The sequence below is a fragment of the Coregonus clupeaformis genome, chromosome 37, assembly GCF_020615455.1.
Source record: "Coregonus clupeaformis isolate EN_2021a chromosome 37, ASM2061545v1, whole genome shotgun sequence".
NCBI classification, from domain to species: Eukaryota; Metazoa; Chordata; class Actinopteri; order Salmoniformes; family Salmonidae; genus Coregonus; species Coregonus clupeaformis.
Genome location: NC_059228.1, coordinates 9,997,061 through 10,019,393, shown reverse-complemented (window position 1 = coordinate 10,019,393; position 22,333 = coordinate 9,997,061). Strand labels below are relative to the sequence as shown.

The following is a 22,333-nucleotide window of genomic DNA, read 5'->3' as shown; positions in this document are numbered from 1 at the left end:
ACCCCATGGGGACTGTGTACTCCAACACATACACACACACACATGCACGCACACATGCACACACACACACACATAAGCATGTACACACACACACACCAGAGCGAGAGAGAGACCTTATGTGCAGCCACTGTTTAAGTCAGAGAAGCATTTACGGCATTACAACCAATGTATGGTCACTATGGAGACGGCACGTGGGGTAATGGGAAAGTTGAATGTCAGGGATCATCTTCTCTAGTCTTTCACCATGACAACAGAGAGGGGTCAGAGCTGCTCTGGTTAATCCAATGGATCAGCAAAGATGAGAGAGGGAGAGAAAAGAGAGAAACTAGGGGGGGGGAGAGATCAGCAGAGAGTAGGAGCTAGAAAGAGATCAGGAGGTGAGGGAGGAAAGGGAGATCTGGGACTCTTTACGATTGGACCATTTCTTACAGAGTGCTATGGCTCACAGGTAAGAGTTTTATGATGATAATAGGTCTGTTGATGTGCCCCAGGCCTTTGTGTATGTGACTCTCACCAGGACTGTGTGTGTGTGTGTGTGTCTCACCAAACCTGTGTGTGTATGTGTGTGTGCCCGTGTGTGTCTCTCTCGCTCTCTCTCACCAGGTGCAGCAGTATGCGGTGTCCGTTGGGGTGGATGGCCAGGGCTTCGTCATAGAAGCTCTTGGCCTCGTCCTGGTTCCCTTTGAGCTCGGCCAGCCGGCCCCTCAGCAGCAGCACAGAGTGGGAGTTGGGAAAGAGCACCGCTGCCTCCTGGACACAGAACTGGGCCTCCTTCAAACGTCCCTCTGCCATGAACAACTCTCCTACGGGAGAGAGATGAGGGGACGAGAGAGAGACAGATAGTGAGAGAGGGGTGGGGGGAGAGAGAGCATGAGCACCGGATGGGACAGTAGCAGTACAGTATGTGCAGATAGTCAGGCTAACATGTCACATCACCAACTGCATGGCCACCGTTGTTCGACATTAATGATTCTTGTTTCATTTCTCTTTATTTTACCAGGTAAGTTGATTGAGAACTTATACTAATTTACAAGATTGACTTGGGGAATATTGCAGCAGAGGAAACAACACAGCGATTCCACGCCAGCGAGAGTGGAAAATACTTTGGGTATCTCAGATTGTTCTGGCAATTCTTCCATAGGAACATCATTGGGAGGAAAGATGTTTAACATTCTTTTTACATTTGTATCACAAACCATTTTAGAGAAAATCATGGTGAAATTGGCCATTTTAGGCCCTTTTTAGACCTATACATGCCTCCTGTAAGACCCTATGATCTGTGAACCGTACATGATACAGACAACATCTTGGTGTCATTATACTACTTATAGTGTTCTCTAAAAAATGAAGTATGTCTAGATTCTGAAATATATATTTTCACATTAATTTATTCAATATAACAAGTATTAATATGTCAAAACTTTTTTACATGTTGTTTGTAACAATATACTTTTTAAACACATTACATTTTCTGGTACTGTTAATGATATAACCCATATTATACATAGAAATTGACATTATAGGTAATTAACCATTCACAGCCCTCCTTTAGGATTGCACATTCAGCAAATCACCAGCAGAGGGAGTTCCCGTTTGAATCCATTTTCCCATTCAGTGTGTTGGTGGTACTCATAAAATGTATCATACCTTCAGAATTAGCAGAGAGCCTACTATGGAAATGTGATGTACTTGTACAGCTCCAAACAATATGTATTAAAATGAACAAAATCAAAAAGGGTCATTTTGGGATATTCATATTTTTTATGTTGAATAAATGAATGTGAAAAATTGTACAGTGCCTATAGAAAGTATTCACACCACATTACTTTTTCCACATTTTGATATGTTACAAAGTGGCATTGAAATTGATTTAATTGTCATTTTTGGTCAACGATCAACACAAAATACTCTGTATTGTCAAAGTGGAAGAAAAATTCTAAGACATTATTTAAATTAACTTGTTTACAAAAATAAAATTGTTTCTACAATGTTGAAAATCCAATAAGATGTGGAGACCAAAATATTTGTTCCAATTTCAACTTATTTTAGAAGAAATAGGGAATTATATACTGCGCCTTCAGAAAGTATTCATACCCCTTGACTTATTCCACATTTTGTTGTGTTACAGCCTGAAATCAAAATGGATAAAAACATATATTTTTTAAATACAATACACACCATAACATGTTATTAGAAATGTTAGCTAATTGAAAATGACATACAGAAATATCTCATTTACATAAGTATTCACACCCCTGAGTCAATACTTTGTAGAAGCACCTTTGGCAGCGATTACAGCTTTGAGTTGTCTTGGGTATGTCTGTATCAGCTTTGCACATCTGGATTTGGGGATTTTCTCCCATTCTTCCGTGCAGATTTTCTCAAGCTCTGTTAAGTTAGAAAAATGGAGCGGCGGTGAACAGCAATCTTCCAAGTCTTTCCACAGATTTTCAATGGGATTCAAGTCTGGGGTTTGGCTCGGCCACTAAAGGACTTATTGTTCTGAAGCCATTCCAGCATTGCTTTGGCTGTATGCTTGGGGACATTGTCCTGTTGGAATGTAAATCTTCGCCCCCAGTCTAAGGTCGTTTGCACTCTGAAGCAGGTTCTCATCAAGGATTTGCCTGTATTTGGCTCCATTCATTGTTCCCCTTATCCTTACTAGTCTCCCAGTCCCTGCCGCTGAAAAGCATCCCCATAGCATGATGCTGCCACCACCATGCTTCACAGTAGGGATGGTGTTAGATGGGTGATGAGCTGTGCCTGGTTTTCTCCAGACATAGCGCTTTGCATTTAGGTCTAATAGTTTAATTTTTGTCTCATCAGACCACAGAATATTTTACCTTATGCTCTCAGAGTCTTTCATGTGCCTTTCTTTGCAAACTCCAGGCATGCTGTCATGTGCCTTTTTCTCAGGAGTGGCTTCCGTCTGCCCACTCTCCCATAATATTATATTATATATTATAATGCCCAGATTGTTGAAGTGCTGTAGAGACTGTTGTCCTTCTGGCAGGTTCGCCCATCTCAGCCAAGGAACTCTGTATTTCTGTCAGAGTGGTCATTGGGTTCTTGGTCAGCTCCCTGACCAAGTTCCTTCTTGCCTAGTTTGGTCAGACGGCCAGCTCTAGGCAGAGTCTGGGTAGTTCCATATTTTTTCAATTTCTTGGAAACTTTCAACACTTTAGAAATGGTTTTATACCCTTCCTCAGATATATGCCTTATCACAATTCTAGCTCAGAGATCTATGGACCGTTCCTTGGACTTCATAGTATAGTTTCTGCTCTGACATGCACTGTCAACTGTGGGACCTTATATACACTGAGTGTACAAAACACATGCTCTTTCCATGACATAGACTGACCAGGTGAATCCAGGTGAAAGCTATGATCCCTTATTGATGTCACTTGCTAAATCCACTTCAAATCAGTGTAGATGAAGGGGAGGAGACGGGTTAAAGAATGATATTTAAGCCTTGAGACAATTGAGACATGGATTGTGAGTGTCAAGAACTGCAACGCTGCTGGGTTTTTTATGCTCAGCAGTTTCCTGTGTGTATCAAGAATGGTCCACCACCCAAAGGACATCCAGTGAACTTGACACAACTGTGGGAAGCACTGAAGTCAACATGTGCCAGCATCCGTGTGGAACGCTTTCGACACCTTGTAGAGTCCATGCCCCGATGAATTGAGGCTGTTCTGAGGGCAAAAGTGGGTGCAACTACATTTTAGGAAGGTGTTCCTAATGTTTTGTTCACTCAGTGTAGACAGGTCCAAACAATTGAATTGGTCACAGGTGGACTCCAATCAAGTTGTAGTGACATCTCAAGGATGATCAAAAGAAATTGGATGCACCTGAGCTCAATTTGGAGTGTTATAGCAAAGGCGTGTGAATACTTATGTAAATTAGATATGTCTGTATTTAATTTTCAATACATTTGCGAAGATCTCTAAAAACATGTTTTATGGAGTATTGTGTGTACATGGGTGAGAAGAATACAGGTGTCCTTCCTAACTGTTGCCAGAGAGGAAGGAAACCGCTCAGGGATTGTACCATGAGGCCAATGGTGATTTAAAACAGTTACAGAGTTCAATGGCTGTGATAGGAGAAAACTGAGGATGGACAACAACATTGTAGTTACTCCACAATACTATCCTAATTGACACAGTGAAAAGAAGCCTGTACAGAATAAAAAATATTCCAAAACATGCATCCTGTCTGCAACAAGGCATTAAAGTAATACAGCAAAAAAAATTGGCAAATCAATTACCTTTCTGTCCTGAATACAACATGTTATGTTTGGGGAAAATCTATTACAACACATTACTAAGTACCACTCTCCATATTTTCAAGTGGTGGTTGCATCATGTTATGGGTATGCTTGTAATCGTTAAGGACTGGAGAGTTTTTCAGGATACAAAAGCAACGGAATTGAGCTAAGCACAGGCAAAATTCTAGAGGAAAACCTGCTTCAGTCTGCTTTTGTCCTGACACTGGTAAATGAGTTCACCGTTCAGTAGGACAATAACACAAGGCCAAATCTACACTGGAGTTGCTTACCAAGAACACGGTGACTGTTCCTGAGTGGACGAGTTACAGTTTTGACTTAAATCTACTTAAAAATATCTTGCAAGACCTGAAAATGGTTTTCTAGCAATGACCAACAACCAATTTGACAGAGCTTGAAGAATTTTGAAATGGGCAAATGTTGCACAATCCAGATGTGGAAAGCTCTTACAGACTTACCTAGAAAGACTCAAAGCTGTAATCGCTGCCATTTGCTAAAATTTCTAAAAACATGTTTTCATTTTGTCATTATGGGGTATTATGTGTAGATGGGTGACAAAGAAATCTATTTAATCCATTTTGAATTCAGGCTGTAACACAACACCATGTGGAATAAGTCAAGGGGTATGAATACTTTCTGAAGGCACTGTACGTGCGCTAGCCCAGTAAAGTGTGTGTATGTGTCTGTGTGTGTGAGAGACAGATTGTATAAATGTTTGTTTATCTGTTTTTCCGAAGTGGGCACAGATGGGAGCTAGATGGGAGCTTTGTGTGCACGCTATTACACTCATATAACATTAGTCAGAAAGATAAAAAAGGCTATTTCGGATCCCTATTTTCATTTGGGGAAAGAATAGGTATTCGAAGCATGATCCCCTGTTATATAAACGATTTTTCATATTTCTCAACTGGACTCTCACCAAAATGAAGAACAGCAATAATATGAATAAACCATTCATAGTGGCTGTGTGTGTGTGCGCGCGCATACATGCGTGCCCGTTTGTGTGTGTGCCTGTGCGTGTGTGTGTGTATATGGAGCCAGGTCATGCTGATTGTTTCCTGTGTCCTGCCCTGAGGAGAGGAGCAGTGCTGTGTGTGTGTTTGTGCTGCCTGACTATTTGACCAATCAGGATGTGAGATTTTAGGCAGGAAGTTACAGTAAGTGGAGGCTCCTCATAGGAGGAAGGCAAGGACCCTTTTTAGATAAAACTATCCTAAATATAGTCACGTCACCAAATAACTGATTAAAACACTATTTTGCAATGATGGTCTACAGTAACCTCAACAGCACCCTCTAGGGTCGCACCATGGTTCTCACCCCCTTTCATATACTTACACAGTTATGACGACTTCCGGAGGATGTCCTCCAACCTATCAGAGCTCTTGCAGTATGAACTAACATCTTGTCCAACAAATCAAATGATCAGATAATGAATCTAGTCCTGAAAGCAAAAGCTACAGCTAGCTAGCACTGCAGTGCATAAAGTGTGGTGAGTAGTTGACTCGGAGGAAGAAAGACAAATTAATTTCTTCAAAAATTAAGGAGAAGCAGCAACAGCTATATTTGTTGTATTTTTTTCTTCTTCGTTTACCTTTCACTTACTTAGCTAATGCAGCTAATTTAGCCTACTCAACAACCTGACTCAAACATAGAGGAATGCTATTTATGTTAGCGAGCTGGCTAAGGCTATCCAACACTGCTACTCTTCCAAGTCAAGGTAAGCTTTCTGTTTTATTCGTTTATTGCTACCGGGGCCCGCCGGTGTAACTGCTAAACTGCTTGCTGTCTGTACTGCGTGATTGTACACATGGATTGGATTTTGGGTTTACTAACGCGTTCGTTCTACGTAGTTTGTTGACTATAATGTTAATATGGTAACAACAATGTAGCGGTTAGCGGTTATGGTATGAAGGTTTGGCTTGGAGAGTTTGTTGAACCTGATTTTGTTGTGCACTGAAGTCCACAAGTGAAGGGAAAAGGTCAGAGGAGGAGAGTGCGTAGATGCAAGAAGGAATTATACAATGAGCAGTGATGATGCTGTATGTGGCTGCTATGACAGTGAACTGTGTGTGCGGGTGATCAGGGGTGTATTCATTCTGCCGATTCTGTTGCAAAACGTTCTTAAACAGAAGCAAACGGAACACAACGGGGAGGAACCTACCTGAAATTGTCCAATAACTGTTTGGACTAATGATTACACACCGCAGATTACTCCAATTAGTCTCTCGACCTGTGCACCTACGTTATAAACTTTAATTTGTAGGCTAGGTTGTAGCAACCTCATGATGGGTATAGGGCAAATTCAAGTATCATGTAGTATCCTAAACCTATCGATTTTACATTGCGCTGGGTGAATGGAATATGAATGACAGTCATCCAATATGCTGTAATAGAAATAAGGCCATGCTCATAAAAAATGTAATGTTCTCCCTAATCTTGAATGGCACCAACCACCACTGGATACAGTATAGGTGTACCTGATGTGAGTTCAGTGGGTTTTGCAGTGAATTTTTTTAAAGGTTCAGTCTCAAGGGTCAGATAGAAATGCCAGATGACGAAAGGCCAGCTGATGAAAATAACCATTGCTTAAAATCCAACACAGTGGACTCAACCCTAACTCATCCATTGTTATAATGGTGGCCTTTCTCTGTGCTCAGTTCACAATTATAGGGTAGGATACACACCCCTGCCCTCTAGCTAACTCCAGTGGAGTGCACTCTCCCTCCCTCCTCTAGATACAACTCCAATGGAGTGTCCACTAGTACCTCCAGCACTAGAATGTACACTCCAGTGGTAGAGTCTACACTCCCTCCTGTAGCTAATTTCAGTGGGTAAGAAGCACACACTTGTCCTAGCTGACTCCAGTGTACACTAGAGTGTAGTAGACTAGATAGTAGTGTAGTCTCCCTCCCTCCTGTACCTGCTTGCAGCCAGATGCGCTCCAGGGTGGTCCAGATGTAGGCGGGACCCTGTTTGTGGGCGGAGCTGATGGCTGACACCTGTGACATGGCCTGCTCCAGACGAGACGCAGCGAGGGACGGACCACTCTGAGAACCTGACCCAGCGAGAGTTGATAGTCAGCACACGTACAACATTATACACTACCATACACAATAAACCTGATCCAGGAAGAATTTATACTCAGTCAGTACACATCCACACAGAGCCTGATCCAGGAAAAGTGGAGACTCAGCACACATACAGAAAATATGAATGATGATGTGATATGATATATAGTACCAGTCAAAAGTTGACACGCCTACTCATTCAAGGGTTTTTCTTTATTTTTTACTATCTTCTACATTGTAGAGCAGTGAAGACATCAAAACTATGAAATAACACATATGGAATCATGTAGTAATTTTAAAAAAAAGTGTTAAAAAAATCAAAACATATTTTATATTTGAGCTTCTTCAAATAGCCAACCTTTATGACAGCTTTGCACACTCTTGGCATTCTCTCAACCAGCTTCACCTGGAATGCTTTTCCAACAGTCTTGAAGGAGTTCCCACATATGCTGAGCACTTGTTGGCTGCTTTTCCTTCACTCTGCCGTCCGACTCATCCCAAACCATCTCAATTGGGTTGAGGTCGGGGGATTGTGGAGGTCAGGTCATCTGATGCAGCACTCTCCTTCTTGGTAAAATAGCCCTTACACAGCCTGGAGGTGTGTTGGGTCATTGTCCTGTTGAAAAACAAATGATAGTCCCACTAAGCCCAAACCAGATGGGATGGCGTATTGCTGCAGAATGCTGTGGTAGCCATGCTGGTTAAGTGTGCCATGAATTTTAAATAAATCACAGACAGTTTCACCAGCAAAGCACCCCCACACCATAACACCTCCTCCTCCATGCTTTACGGTGGGAAATACACATGCGGAGATCATCCGTTCACCAACACCGCGTCTCACAAAGACACGGCGGTTGGAACCAAACATCTCCAATTTGGACTCCAGACCAAAGGACACATTTCCACCGGTCTAATGTCCATTGCTCGTGTTTCTTGGCCCAAGCAGGTCTCTTCTTATTATTGGTGTCCTTTAGTAGGGGTTTCTTTGCAGCAATTCGACCATGAAGGCCTGATTCACACAGTCCCCTCTGAACAGTTGATGTTGAGATGTGTCTGTGACTTGAACTCTGTGAAGCATTTATTTGGGTTGCAATTTCTGAGGCTGGTAACTCTAATGAACATATCCTCTGCAGCAGAGGTAACTCTGGGTCTTCCATTCCTGTGGCGGTCCTTATGAGAGCCAGTTTCATCATAGCACTTGATGTTTTTTGCGACTGCACTTGAAGAAACTTCCAAAGTTCTTGAAATGTTCAGTGTTGCCTGACCTTCATGTCTTAAAGTAATGATGGACTGTCGTTTCTCTTTGCTTATTTGAGCTGTTCTTGCCATAATATGGACCTCGTCTTTTAACAAATAGGGCTATCTTCTCTATACCCCCCCCTACCTTGTCACAACACAACTGATTGGCTCAAACACATTAAGAAGGAAAGAAATTCCACAAATTAACTTTTAAGAAGGCACACCTGTTAATTGAAATGCATTCTAGGTGACTACCTCATGAAGCTGGTTGAGAGAATGCCAAGAGTGTGCAAAGCTGTCATAAAGGCAAAGGGTGGCTATTCGAAGAATCTCAAATATATTTTGATTTGTTTAACACTTATTTGGTTACTATATGATTCCATATGTGTTATTTCATAGTTTTGATGTCTTCACTATTATTCTACAATGTAGAAAATAGTAAAAAATTAAGAAAAACCCTTTAATGAGTAGGTGTGTCCAAACTTTTGACTGGTAGTGTATGTATCCTCATACACACTCAATCAGGTCCGGGAACAGTTCTCATTCTCAATCAGTACACATACACGAAAAACCCTAATTTACAAACAGCAGATCATATTTTGTAAAGATACAAATACTGGTCTCTCTTGCAAAATAGCTTTATTCTTATTTCAAAGAGACAACGTTAAATAAACATCAATACACTCCCAAGAGGCTGTGTCCAGTATACACACCAGTCTCAGTGTCCTGGAAGTCTGGCAGGTTGAGGTGGAGGCCGCTGGGTTTGCGGCTGAGTGGAAGTGGCTCTGGTGGGTGGATACTGCTGCTGTCATCCCCCTCACTGCAACACCACATGACAGCTAATCAATACACAGCATCTTATAAAGCTCCCACTGAACACACAGCGGCAGCCATTATACTGACATGCACCCATAGTGCAGTAGACACACACTCACATGCACACACAGTCACTCATGCATGCATGTACAAACACACACCCACACAATCACATTATACACTAGGGCTGGGACAATACCAGTATCACAATATTTTTTCCATGCCAAAAATTTAAAACACAAAGCACACCGAACTCTGTTGTCCTTTAAAAACCTGCTGTGTGTAAAATATTGCGTGCTGTAGCTTGGAAAATAAATAAATGTGACTCTGGATGACAACATAATGATGTTTGATTCCGACATTAGGGCTGTTTTCCTAATGAAGTGAAATCCGCTTCGGGTTTGTTTCCTTGCCACGATACTAACGAGCATTACGATACTGGTATCGTCCCTATTATACACACAAGACACAGACACCCACACACATGCCAGCATGGAATGGACGCACCCACATGTAACAAACACAATATCTACACAAATAGAGAGACAGACTGGCAGGCAGAATCATTCACATACCTGGTGCGTGTGAAGTCATAGCGCCTCTGCCATAGATGCAGCATGTCTTCGCAGGTCTGGAGTGCTACCCCCGGCCCATACAGAGCCTCCTCCAGCTTCACCTTAGTGAACAGCAGGCTGAGTGACAAGGAGCACATTAACAAATTAGCACTTAACACATTGATACACACATTCGTGTGCTGTACCATACACTCAACCAGGGGTTGGAACCAACATTATTTTCCAATCGTTTTGTTCTGAACAGAACTATCATTTTTTTCGTTTCGTTCCACTGTTCCGACCAGCAAAATAAAGTTCTGAATCAAAAAAAAAACTACTGGTTTATATCGTTCCTTTCTGTTCCTTTTTAAACTTAAATACATAAATACATTTTTTACATTTAGCTCAACATTCAATTACTTCACCAATCAGTGCGGATAGAGCAGCTTGCTATGGAGCGAGCAAGCAATAGTTGTTTACATGCGCGATGGACAGACAAAGCTTGGCTTGAAACGCTGGGCATCTTGTTATGACATGCATTATCTGAATTAGGCCCACAGAATTATATCTACGGAGGACCGGCTTCTATGGAGGAACTTTGAATGTCTCTGAACTTCAGAGATTTGGCTTAACGTTGGACCAGAGCTAGCAAGCTAGCTAACAAGCTTGTGTGTGCAGAGCAGCACCAGAATAAAAAATAGTCTTACCTTTTTGTAATTAATAAATCCAATGTGAAACGTGATAACTATAGTATCTGTAACTAGCATCGAAAAAATGTATCCATGCATTCTTCTCTAATTAAAAATCTCTCCCTAATTTCTGAATCACGCTTGTAACGTCAGTAGGCTAGCCTAAGCTTTGGAAGGATGAGGGGCAGGTTGCCTACACACACACACACACTGGCAAAGATTTCCAGCTGGCAGTCAGACACTGGAATACGTTTCTGAGTGACAGAGTGAGGGCTTTGCATAAACGGCTTGTTGCGTTTTTTTGTGGGACTGAAAAAAAATGCCCCGAATGTAAAATAACGTCATTAACCAGTTCGCTTGCTTTTAAAATAACAGTTCTGTTCCGGAACAGTTATTTTCTGGTTTTCAGTTCTAATTCCTGAACCGGTTCGAACCCCTGCGCTCAACACATCAGCAAACACACACAACCACCCCACAACATGTTGACACAACATTGCTGTGCTTGCTAGGTCAGCACATACTGTTGACACATCAACCAGGACTTGATAATACTATCATATAGGATAATCATGTTTATCAATGTATATTTATAGAGCTTTGGTCCTCTGTTTCCCAACAGATGGGTGAGGAGGAAGACTTGTTTCAATGGCCAATGTCCACCAATAGACAAATAGACTGGACAAATACAGATGGTTACACACACGTACAGTGGGGGCTAGTCATCTGCTCTGTGTGTGATAGAGGGAGAGAGGTTGAGTATGTCATGGGAAAAGAAAGAGAGAGGGACAGAGAGAGAGTCAGAGTCCTCATTCACCTGTGTGAGAGAGAGAGACACCTGTCTGCCTCTGCTTGCTGTCTTTCTGCTTGCCTAACTGCCTGCCTGTCTCCCTGTCTCCCTCTCTGGCTATCTGCCTGCCTGCCTGCTCCCCCAACTGAAACCTCTTCCAATTATTCCTCCCTCTCCTCATCTCTGGCTGCCAGACACCACTAGCGATCAATAGCGCAGCGAGACGGCCTTCGTCAGGGGAAAAACTACCGGTGAAATGTGGCTTGTTACTGGCTCACGGGTGGGCGGATGGGCTGGGGGGATGGATGAAGGAATGGGGGGATGGAGGGAGGGAGGAGAGATGACTACTGGATCATCTGACATGAGGATGACAACTGCTGCTGAGGGACGTGATGTTAAGGATACGCCTGTCAGCGGGGCCAGTTGGGGCTGAGGGTTTCCTATTAGCCCCCGTGCCGAGCAGCGTTTAGTAGAGGAGTGATATGCCGTGTGTTAGTGGGCTTCCTCCTGGGTGTGTGTGTGTGTGCAAGCACTCTACACACACACACACACACACACACACACACACACACACACACTGTAACATCCTGCTGAAGATGAATGCAGAATCAAAGGCTGGGATTAATCATTATCTTTAGAACAAACTGTGAGACTACTCTCTCTCTCTCTCTCTCTCTCTCTCCCTACTCTCCCTTTCCACAGCCTCCTCAGCTCTCTTACTGTGCGAGATGAATTCCATTTTGATTGGAAATGCACGCCTGTTTACTAGCTGATAAAAATTTCTAATATAGACAGAAAGATTAAAAACATACTGGGGAAAGAGAGCTAAAAAGACAGTAATGTTTCCCACCATTAAAGAATGCAACAGGTTATTACTGCATTTTAAGGTAAAAGCTCAATGAACCATCTCAAATATAAGAAATATGTCTACACATTTCAACTGTTCACCCAATTGCTGTCTGCTATTAAGATATTTACTGTAGCACCATGTGGCTTGAATAGACGTTTGTGTTTAAACGCTACCTACAGACATGGAGTACGAGACGAGAGAAATGAATCGAGATCTGCATGTTTACAGTATAGTAATAAGTGTATACGCGCATATTTTTTTAATGTACATGTATCTTAGTGTAAATGCTGTCTATTAGGAGAAAAAGAAAGACGGAAAGTGAGAAATAAACCACAAGGATTCAGTGTCTGTGCTGCAGTGGTGTAGAGATCCTATGACTAGCGTCACCTTGCATGCACACGTGTGCACAAACCCTCACACAACCTATTCAAACCAAATCATCTTCCGCATAAATTCTACACACATACAGTGCATTCGGAAAGTATTCAGACCCCTTCACTTTTTTGACATTTTGTTAAGCGAAAACAGGTTTTTAAAATGTTTTGCAAAAGTATTCAGACCCTTTGCTATGAGACTCTAAATTGAGCTCAGGTGCATCCTGTTTCCATTGATCATCCTTGAGATGTTTCTACAACTTGATTGGAGTCCACCTGTGGTAAATTCAATTGATTTTACATGATTTGGAAAGGCACACACCTGTCTATATTAGGTCCCACAGTTGACAGTGCATGTCAGAGCAAAAACCAAGCCATGAGGTCGAAGGAATTGTCCGTAGAGCTCTGAGACAGGATTGTGTCGAGGCACAGATCTGGGGAAGGGTACCAAAATAGTTCTGCAGCATTGAAGGTCCCAAGAACACAGTGGCCTCCATCATTCTTAAATGGAAGAAGTTTAGAACCACCAAGACTCTTCCTAGAGCTGGCCGCCCGGCCAAACTGAGTAATCAGGGGAGAAGGGCCTTGGTCAGGGAGGTCACCAAGAACCCGATGGTCACTCCGACAGAGCTCCAGAGTTCCTCTGTGGAGATGGGAGAACCATCCCTACGGTGAAGCATGGTGGTAGCAGCATCATGCTGTGGGGATGTTTTTCAGCGGCAGGGACTGTGAGACTAGTCAGGATCGAGGGAAAGATTAACAGAGCAAAGTACAGAGAGATCCTTGATGAAAACCTGCTCCAGAGCGCTCAGGACCTCATACTGGGGCGAAGGTTCACCTTCCAACAGGACAACAACCCTAAGCACACAGCCAAGACAACGCAGGAGTGGCTTCGGGACAAGACTCTGAATGTCCTTGAGTGGCCCAGCCAGAGTCCGGACTAGAACCCGATCCAACATCTCTGGAGAGACCTGAAAATAGCTGTGCAGAGACGCTCCCCATCCAACCTGACAGAGCTTGAGAGGATCTGCAGAGAAGAATGGGAGAAACTCAAATACAGGTGTGCCAAGCTTGTAGCGTCATACCTAAGAAGACTTGAGACTGTAATCGCTGCCAAAGGTGCTTCAACAAAGTACTGAGTAAAGGGTCTGAATACTTGTGTAAATGTTATATTTCATTTTATTTATATTTGATAAATTTGCACCCCAAAAAATAACACATTTGCTTTGTCATTACGAGATATTGAGTGTAGATTGATGAGGAAAAACAACAATTTAATCAATTTTAGAATAAGGCTGTAACGTAACAAAATGTGGAAAAAGTCATGGGGTCTGAATACTTTCCGAACACACTGTATGTGTGCCTGCCTGGGCTGAAAATACCCATTCTTTCTTTCTCCATAACAACTGAGTGGAACAACAACTGATGTTGACTGCTCCCTCCGCCGATATGACCTCATGGTTACCGGGGTGATGGGCATTCCTGGCGCAGGGAGTGCTGTGATTGGCTGAGCCTGGCAAAGAGCTCTTAAATGGGTCAATGTGGTCAAGTGTCTCTATGGAGAAGGTGTGTGTGTGTGTGTGTGTGTGTATGTGTGCATATGTATATGAGGGAGAGAGATAGCTACAATATACGCTTTAGTTATACAGTATACAGCCACAAATACGGTATAAATGCAACCATGTTTGATTCTCTCTGTCCTTCTCTGACTCCACTTCTCTCTTTAGTTCCCTGTCTCTATATCCCACTCATGTATCACTTATCTATTTTCGCTGTGCCCCTCTCTGCCTCTTCTTGAGACCATAGAGACCAACACTGACCCCAAATGGTTGTGCTATGAAGAACACGTATTAGATCATTATTGCAGAGGCTCGGGTGAGGTGGCACTGCAACATAATATAAATGGCATGTGGATATCAAATATCCATATTCTTCTAATAGCAAGGCAACACTGAGGCACGGGTCAATTGCATGGCAACTTATGAGCATAATGCAGTGTGTCTGTGTATGTTCATCACTGCATAATGTTTTCTGCTTCTCAAACGGAGAGGGTGTACTGCAACACCAACCTACATGGTAAAGTCAGGGTCAGTGCGGCAGCGTGAAAAGGGTAAGGGTGGGTGAGGGTAGTCTCCGCAGCGCAGTGCAGATGCCCACGTCTAAATAAAGCCTTCAGTGTGTGTGTCCGTGGTGAGGAGGGAGACACCCTATCCCCACAGAAAGCTCTGGGGCTGGGCCTCCAGAGCACCCATGATGGGTGACACACACCGGAGCTAGTCTCACTCACACACCCATACCCACATCCACATACAGACACAGACACATAATACAGGAGAGAGTGGGGTCCTACTTGAAGCTCTCGGGGTGTTGACTGAGGGCTAGTGTGAGGGTTTCGAGGGCGTGTTGGTGGTGTTTCTGGGCGCTGAGCAGCAGGGTCAGCAGGTGGAGGGAGTGCAGGTCATCCCCATGTAAAGACAGAGCCACCTGCAGGGGATCCATGGCAGCTGCTACCTGAACACACACACACACACCTACAGTGAAGAGAATAAACCCAAGGACTAGAGAGGCATAAGATCCAAGATGGAGAACCACTAACATTTACATTTTAGTCATTTAGCAGACGCTCTTATCCAGAGCGACTTACAGTTAGTGAATATTTTTTATTTATTTTTATACTGCCCCCCCGTGGGAATCGAACCCACAACCCTGGCGTTGCAAACGCCATGCTCTATCAACTGAGCTACATCCCTGCCGGCCATTCCCAATTGTGAGCCGCCCATGACTAAGAGGAGCCGTAATGGTGCGTGTGTGCGTGTGCTGACTGACCTGCCGTACAAGAGCCAGCTGGAGCGACAGGTAGAGGGCGATCTTAGCATCATTGGGGTCCAGTGCATAGGCTCTGCAGAAGAGAGAAGTCACACTCACTGACAATGCAGAATAACACACAAACTGTAGTGCATGCTAACTATAGAAACAAACACACAGGTTAAGACCAACCTACATTTTACATTTTAGTCATTTAGCAGACGCTCTTATCCAGAGCGACTTACAGGAGCAATTAGGGTTAAGTGCCTTGCTTAAGGGCACATCGACAGATTTTTCACCTAGTCGGCTCGGGGATTAGAACCAGCGACCTTTCGGTTACTGGCACAACGCTCTTACCCACTAAGCCACCTGCCGCCTAGACTGACAGAGAGAGGTTGGCAGTTGGTACATACTTTTGCACATTTTGCAGTGCTCGTCTGTTGAACCCATCCCGCTCAGCTTTCAGAGTGGCTAGAGAGAGATTAGGTACAGAGGGACATATCAATTTGTGGAAAACAATACATTTTGGGCGACATTTTCATGGTAGAATATAATGAGGTTTACGGTATCTTTCGCACAGTTCTACGGTCTTTTGCACCATTAATTCTTTTCACGTCACCCTTTGTGAGTAACACCTCATATTCATCCATACACAATTCACCTCTGAATTAGATACTGCATAAGTGATGGGGAAGGGAAATTAGGAAGGAAAACTATGGATTTTATCAGGACAAGTGAGTGTAGTGGGTTCTATAAGTGCCGGTTTCTCACTGTATCTGGAGAAGGGACACTGTTTGTTACAAGAAACGAATCCTGCCTCTATAGCAGCTCATAGTGGTGTCTCTTACCGTCAGAGGCCTGCAGACTGCAGCAAAGCCCCACAGTCAGGTACGCACGCGGCAAAAACTCTGCAGCCTCCTCTCCCATGGACACCACACTCTGAGACAGGGCCTCTGCCTCCTCCAGCTATCACACACAGAGATAACAGTCAGATGTGGTATGGGTCCCTAGAAGTACAGTGTATAGTCTGCTGAAGTACTTCATATGTAACCTTGTGAGCTCAACTGTGAGCTCAAGTGTTTAAAGGCATGTTCAGTTTGTTCCGTTTGTCTTGTTTAGTGAGCTTTTGTATTTGAATAGTATAGAGAGTTTGTATCTGAAGGGCTGTATCGTAGGCAGAATGACATTGTGGGAAAAGGCAGTGTGTGGTTAGTGTGAGGAGGACTGTAGATTCAGGTGAAGAACAGCGCACTATAGAGTCCCCCCTCAAACAGCGCCAGACTGCAGTCAGTGTAGCTGAGCTGGGCTGAGCTAAAAGTGTGTTACTCAGTGTAAGCTACGGGGAGGGGTCGGTGACAGGTCTTTGAAATGGTGCCATCAGAACAGCAGGACAGCTGCTTAGACGACCCCCCCTCTCCTCTCTTACTCCTGTACCATAAGCCCTTCACTCTCTCTTTCTATCTCTCCCCTTCCTCATCCTCCTCCTCCTCTCTCTCTATCCCTCTCTTTCTCAGAATACGGATGCTATCAACAAAGTTTCATACAATATTATTATGTTCCATCCATGAATCTTAGAGAATAAATTAGAGCTGTCCTGTTGTTGATACAGGAGGGGGTAGTTTCTAAAACATTTTAGAAAAAGGTTCAGTGCCATTATCCTCGCAGGGTGAGCTATTGAAAGGTACTTAAAATAGGGGTGTCAATAATTTTGAACTCTACCTTTTTGTGGAAAAATAATAATAATACCTGTTAAACAAAATAATAATTATATCATTATAAAAGCATAACATTTCCCAATTTTTTTGAGCATACAATGTAGCTCAGTATTTTGATTATTTATTTTATACAGTCATTTTTGCTCATCTTTATCAAGGGTATCAATAATTCCGGACCCCACTGCATGTATGTATATATTGCTCACTCCACTCCTACCAACTAGGAGTCAAAGTTCCTGGAATCACTCTAGTCCCATAGTCCCAGACTCCCAGATTTTACAGCGCAAATGTGTGGTTCCATGGTCGGTTATTGGGTCCAGATGTATTGTCATTCGTTTCTCTATGGTCCCATAGTGTCTTATTGTGATTAAGGCTATAAGCCCCTTAGTCTCTCTAGACACCCCTGATCTCTAGCTCCTCTGTTGCACTGACAGATGTGCCATGCCATCATGTGTCTCCTAATCCTACACTACCCCCCTCCTGGATCAACAGGACAGGCAGTACTGGGCTGGCTACCACAGTGGTGGGGTGGGAGGGCGTTGTTAGTGTGGAGTGTTGTTGTGTAATAATGGGTGCAGCTATTCTGGATGGTGACCGACTTCCCGTATGGATGGTATACATGGTATGTAGTGTAAATGTATCGTGAAATAGAAAGAGTGTGTGTGTCATTCACCCAGTGCAGCTGGCCGATGCAGACTTTGGCGGCCAACATGGGCAGTGAGGGGTCCTCGGGCCTCATCCTGGCACACTCCTTGAGCACAGACACCGCGCCCACACCCTGTAAAACACACAGACACACACACACGGTCACTGACACATCGAGAAAAGACGTCACACACCCACAGACACTCACATATTCATGCTTACACACACACACACACACACACACACACACAGTCTCATACTGTAGTGACAGACACAAACTAGTCTAGTGATAGAACAGGAGTATAGATCACACACACATTTACTATCCATATAGAGTAACACAGATACGGACTCATATAGCTCATTCATCAATGCACTACAAACACTCTCTATCACACACACACGGCTGGCTCTAAATAGAAGCGGATCTGACGACACTGAGGCGGCCCCCCATCCTTATAGTGAGCAGCCTATTTCCAGAGTTCTCCATTGATCTGCAGTGTCACCTCATCCTACATGCAGCCAGGCAAAGGAGAAGATCAATTATCCTGTTTCACTCGGAGGATTCCAGATCTGTGTCACACTACGCATCTCTCATTATCACCCAATAAGCGCTCACTCAGTCATTCCAATGCACACACAACCTCACAGCAACATTTAGAAGATGAGTGAGCCTATATTTTATATTTACGTCATTTAGCAGACGCTCTTATCCAGAGCGACTTACATGAGCAATTAGGGTTAAGTGCCTTGCTCAAGGGCACATCGACAGATTTTTCACCTAGTTGGCGCGGGGATTAGAACCAGCGACCTTTCGGTTACTGGCACAACGCTCTTAACCACTAAGCTACCTGCCGCCCCGGCTATATGCTTGCAAGCAGGTAGTGGTGCCAGATTACAGTAGGATAGAGAGTGTGTGTGTGTGTGTGTGCATGATGGGGAATGTGTGAAAATATATGATGATGAGCTCACCTTCCCACATGCCATGAGTGACAAGCCCAACTGGTGCCAGAGGTGGAACTCATTAAACGAGAACTTCATGGCCCGCTCCAGACACTGGAGAACACATACATACGTGCATGCACACAGACACACACACGCACGCACACACACAGATGCATTTTAGCTTGCAGAGCAGACATATCAACACACGTTGTTGAATGATGAATGTTGAAATCTTGGATCCAAGATGGCGTAGCAGTGCGGTCGTGTTCTTTGTTGTGTGTCCGTGAAAATAGCCCGTTTTTTGTATATATTTTTCGTACATACAGTGAGGGAAAAAAGTATTTGATCCCCTGCTGATTTTGTACATTTGCCCACTGACAAAGAAATTATCAGTCTATAATTTTAATGATTGGTTTATTTGAACAGTGAGAGACAGAATAACAACAACAAAATCCAGAAAAACGCATGTAAAAAATGTTATGAATTGAATTGCATTTTAATGAGGGAAATAAGTATTTGACCCCCTCTCAATCAGAAAGATTTCTGGCTCCCAGGTGTCTTTTATACAGGTAACGAGCTGAGATTAGGAGCACACTCTTAAAGGGAGTGCTCCTAATCTCAGTTTGTTACCTGTATAAAAGACACCTGTCCACAGAAGCAATCAATCAATCAGATTCCAAACTCTCCAATTTGACACTGAAAACTGTTACAGACCTATATCCATCCTGCCCTGCCTTTCGAAAGTTTTTGAAAACCAAGTTAACAAACAGATCACCGACCATTTCGAATCTCACCGTACCTTCTCCGCTATGCAATCCGGTTTCCGAGCTGGTCATGGGTGCACCTCAGCCACGCTCAAGGTCCTAAACGATATTATAACCGCGATAGATAATAGACAGTACTGTGCAGCCGTCTTCATCGACCTGGCCAAGGCTTTCGACTCTGTCAACCACCGCATTCTTATTGGCAGACTAAATAGCCTTGGTTTCTCAAATGACTGCCTCGCCTGGTTCACCAACTACTTCTCAGATAGAGTTCAATGTGTCAAATCGGAGGGCCTGTTGTCTGGACCTATGGCAGTCTCTATGGGGGTGCCACAGGGTTCAATTCTTGGGCCAACTCTTTTCTCCGTGTATATCAATGATGTCGCTCTTGCTGCTGGTGACTCTCAGATCCACCTCTACGCAGACGACACCCTTTTGTATACATCTGGCCCTTCATTGGACACTGTGTTAACAAACCTCCAAACGAGCTTCAATGCCATACAACACTCCTTCCGTAGCCTCCAACTGCTCTTCAACACTAGTAAAACTAAATGCATGCTCTTCAATCGAACGCTGCTGGCACCCGCCCACCCGACTAGAATCACTACTCTCGACCGGTCTGACCTAGAGCATGTGGACAACTACAAACACCTAGGTGTCTGGTTAGACTGTAAACTCTCCTTCCAGACTCACATTAAGCATCTCCAATCCAAAGTTAAATCTAGAATCGGCTTCCTATTTCGCAATAAAGCCTCCTTCACTCATGCTGCCAAACATGCCCTCGTAAAACTGACTATCCTACCGATCCTTGACTTCGGCGATGTCATTTACAAAATAGCCTCCAACACTCTACTCAGCAAATTGGATGTAGTCTATCACAGTGCCATCCGTTTTGTCACCAAAGCCCCATATACTACCCACCACTGTGACCTGTACACTCTTGTTGGCTGGTCCTCACTACATATTCGTCGCCAAACCCACTGGCTCCAGGCCATCTATAAATCACTGCTAGGCAAATCTCCGCCTTATCTTAGCTCATTGGTCACCATAGCAACACCCACCCGTAGTATGCGCTCCAGCAGGTATATCTCACTGGTCATCCCCAAAGCCAACACCTCCTTTGGCCGCCATTCCTTCCAGTTCTCTGCTGCCAATGACTGGAACAAACTGCAAAAATCTCTGAAGCTGGAGACTCTTATCTCCCTCACTAACTTTAAGCATCAGTTGTCAGAGCACCTTACCGATCACTGCACCTGTACACAGCCCACCCAACTACCTCATCCCCATATTGTTATTTATTTTGCTAATTTGCACCCCAGTATCTCTATTTGCACATCATCTCTTGCACATCTATCATTCCAGTGGTAATACTAATTGTAATTATTTTGCACTATGGCCTATTTATTGCCTTACCTCCATAACTTGCTACATTTGCACACACTGTATATATATTTTCTGTGGTATTTTTGACTTTATGTTTTGTTTTACCCCATATGTAACTCTGTGTTGTTGTTTTTATCGCACTGCTTTGCTTTATCTTGGCCAGGTCGCAGTTGTAAATGAGAACTTGTTCTCAACTGGCTTACCTGGTTAAATAAAAGGTGAAATAAATAAAAATAAAATAAATAAAAAATGAGGGTGAGGTTGAAGGTTGAGGGTTTGAGGTTTATTTAAAGAGCTCTAACTAGCTGCCCACACCGTGACACCTATGAGAGGAATGATGTTAGCCAGGCAGAAAGACATAACCAGCGTCTATTGTTAGCTAGCCTAGTGGCACCCTGCATGGCCCCACACGTGAGAGGGTTCACCTGTTTGGCAGTGCTCACTCTCATTCACCTGGAGAAAAATGCTGCCAACCTGAATGTAAATAGAGAGAAGACTGGGTAAGCCAGAGAGACAGAGAGAGAATAAGTGAGAAAGAAAGAGAAAGAAAGAAAGAAAGAAAGAAAGAAAGAAAGAAAGAAAGAAAGAAAGAAAGAAAGAAAGAAAGAAAGAAAGAAAGAAAGAAAGAAAGAAAGAAAGAAAGAAAGAAAGAAAGAAAGAGAGAGAGAGAGCACCCAACTATGCTTGAAAGTATATGACACAACAAGGTCATTACAAAGTTGTCAGGCAAGTCTTTCCCTTCACACAGTGTAGCTAGTTAGGTTGAAGTATCTCCTATCCTCCCTTTAGCCTCCAGTGTTTTCGAGGCAGGCTCACCTCGGACAGGATGGCATACTGCCCCCTCCTGGCCATGCCGATGCTCAGCAGGTCGTAGACAGAGGTGGCGTCCTGCAGACTGGTTTCCCGCACCTCCTTATGGTCCGGCGCTCGGCTGATGACTGCATCTCCGCTAGCCTATAGGGGGAGATTACAGATTTAGGATCAGATTCAACACAAGGCTGTTGCAATAGTAGGCCTATGAAGTGGCTTTTAATCTGCTGCTATCCTTTCCTTTCCCTGTATTGACGGGACAAGTGAAAGCTAGCCTTACACCTGTCAAGCTTTTTTGAGATCAATGTAGAATCTACATACATTGTAGATGAAGGAGAGGGCACAAAAATATCCCACAAGAATGTCCAATCAACAAATGTCAAAGTAAGCAAATACATTTCTGTAATATATATGGCCTCGGAGACAGGAAAAGTGTGTAAAAACAGAAAGAGAGAGGGGTGAGGGAGAGAGAGGGAGAGAGGGAGGGGGAGGGCTGTCTCACCATGGATTCTGTGATGAGCAGCAGGAGCACGGCCTCCTCAACCACGTCCTGGGGACAGAAGACACTGCGAGGAGACACAGGAGATAGGAGCAGGAAGTGACA

The 22,333-nt window shown here is 43.7% G+C and overlaps 1 protein-coding gene across 2 annotated transcripts in view; it reads right to left on the bottom strand.

Moving 5' to 3' along the window:
- ttc7a (tetratricopeptide repeat domain 7A) overlaps positions 1–22,333 on the bottom strand; it is a 42,474-nt gene that overhangs the window by 10,079 nt on the left and 10,062 nt on the right. For both annotated transcript variants that reach the window (XM_041866496.2, XM_045211528.1), the window contains exons 8-19: positions 22,232–22,295; positions 21,736–21,873; positions 18,800–18,883; positions 17,856–17,960; positions 16,316–16,433; positions 15,881–15,938; positions 15,489–15,561; positions 15,013–15,173; positions 9,984–10,100; positions 9,306–9,412; positions 7,206–7,340; positions 601–803 (exon numbers count right to left, since the gene is read on the bottom strand). In XM_041866496.2, the coding sequence (XP_041722430.2) occupies positions 601–803; positions 7,206–7,340; positions 9,306–9,412; positions 9,984–10,100; positions 15,013–15,173; positions 15,489–15,561; positions 15,881–15,938; positions 16,316–16,433; positions 17,856–17,960; positions 18,800–18,883; positions 21,736–21,873; positions 22,232–22,295 (1,363 nt within the window). The remainder of the gene's footprint in view (positions 1–600; positions 804–7,205; positions 7,341–9,305; positions 9,413–9,983; positions 10,101–15,012; positions 15,174–15,488; positions 15,562–15,880; positions 15,939–16,315; positions 16,434–17,855; positions 17,961–18,799; positions 18,884–21,735; positions 21,874–22,231; positions 22,296–22,333) is intronic.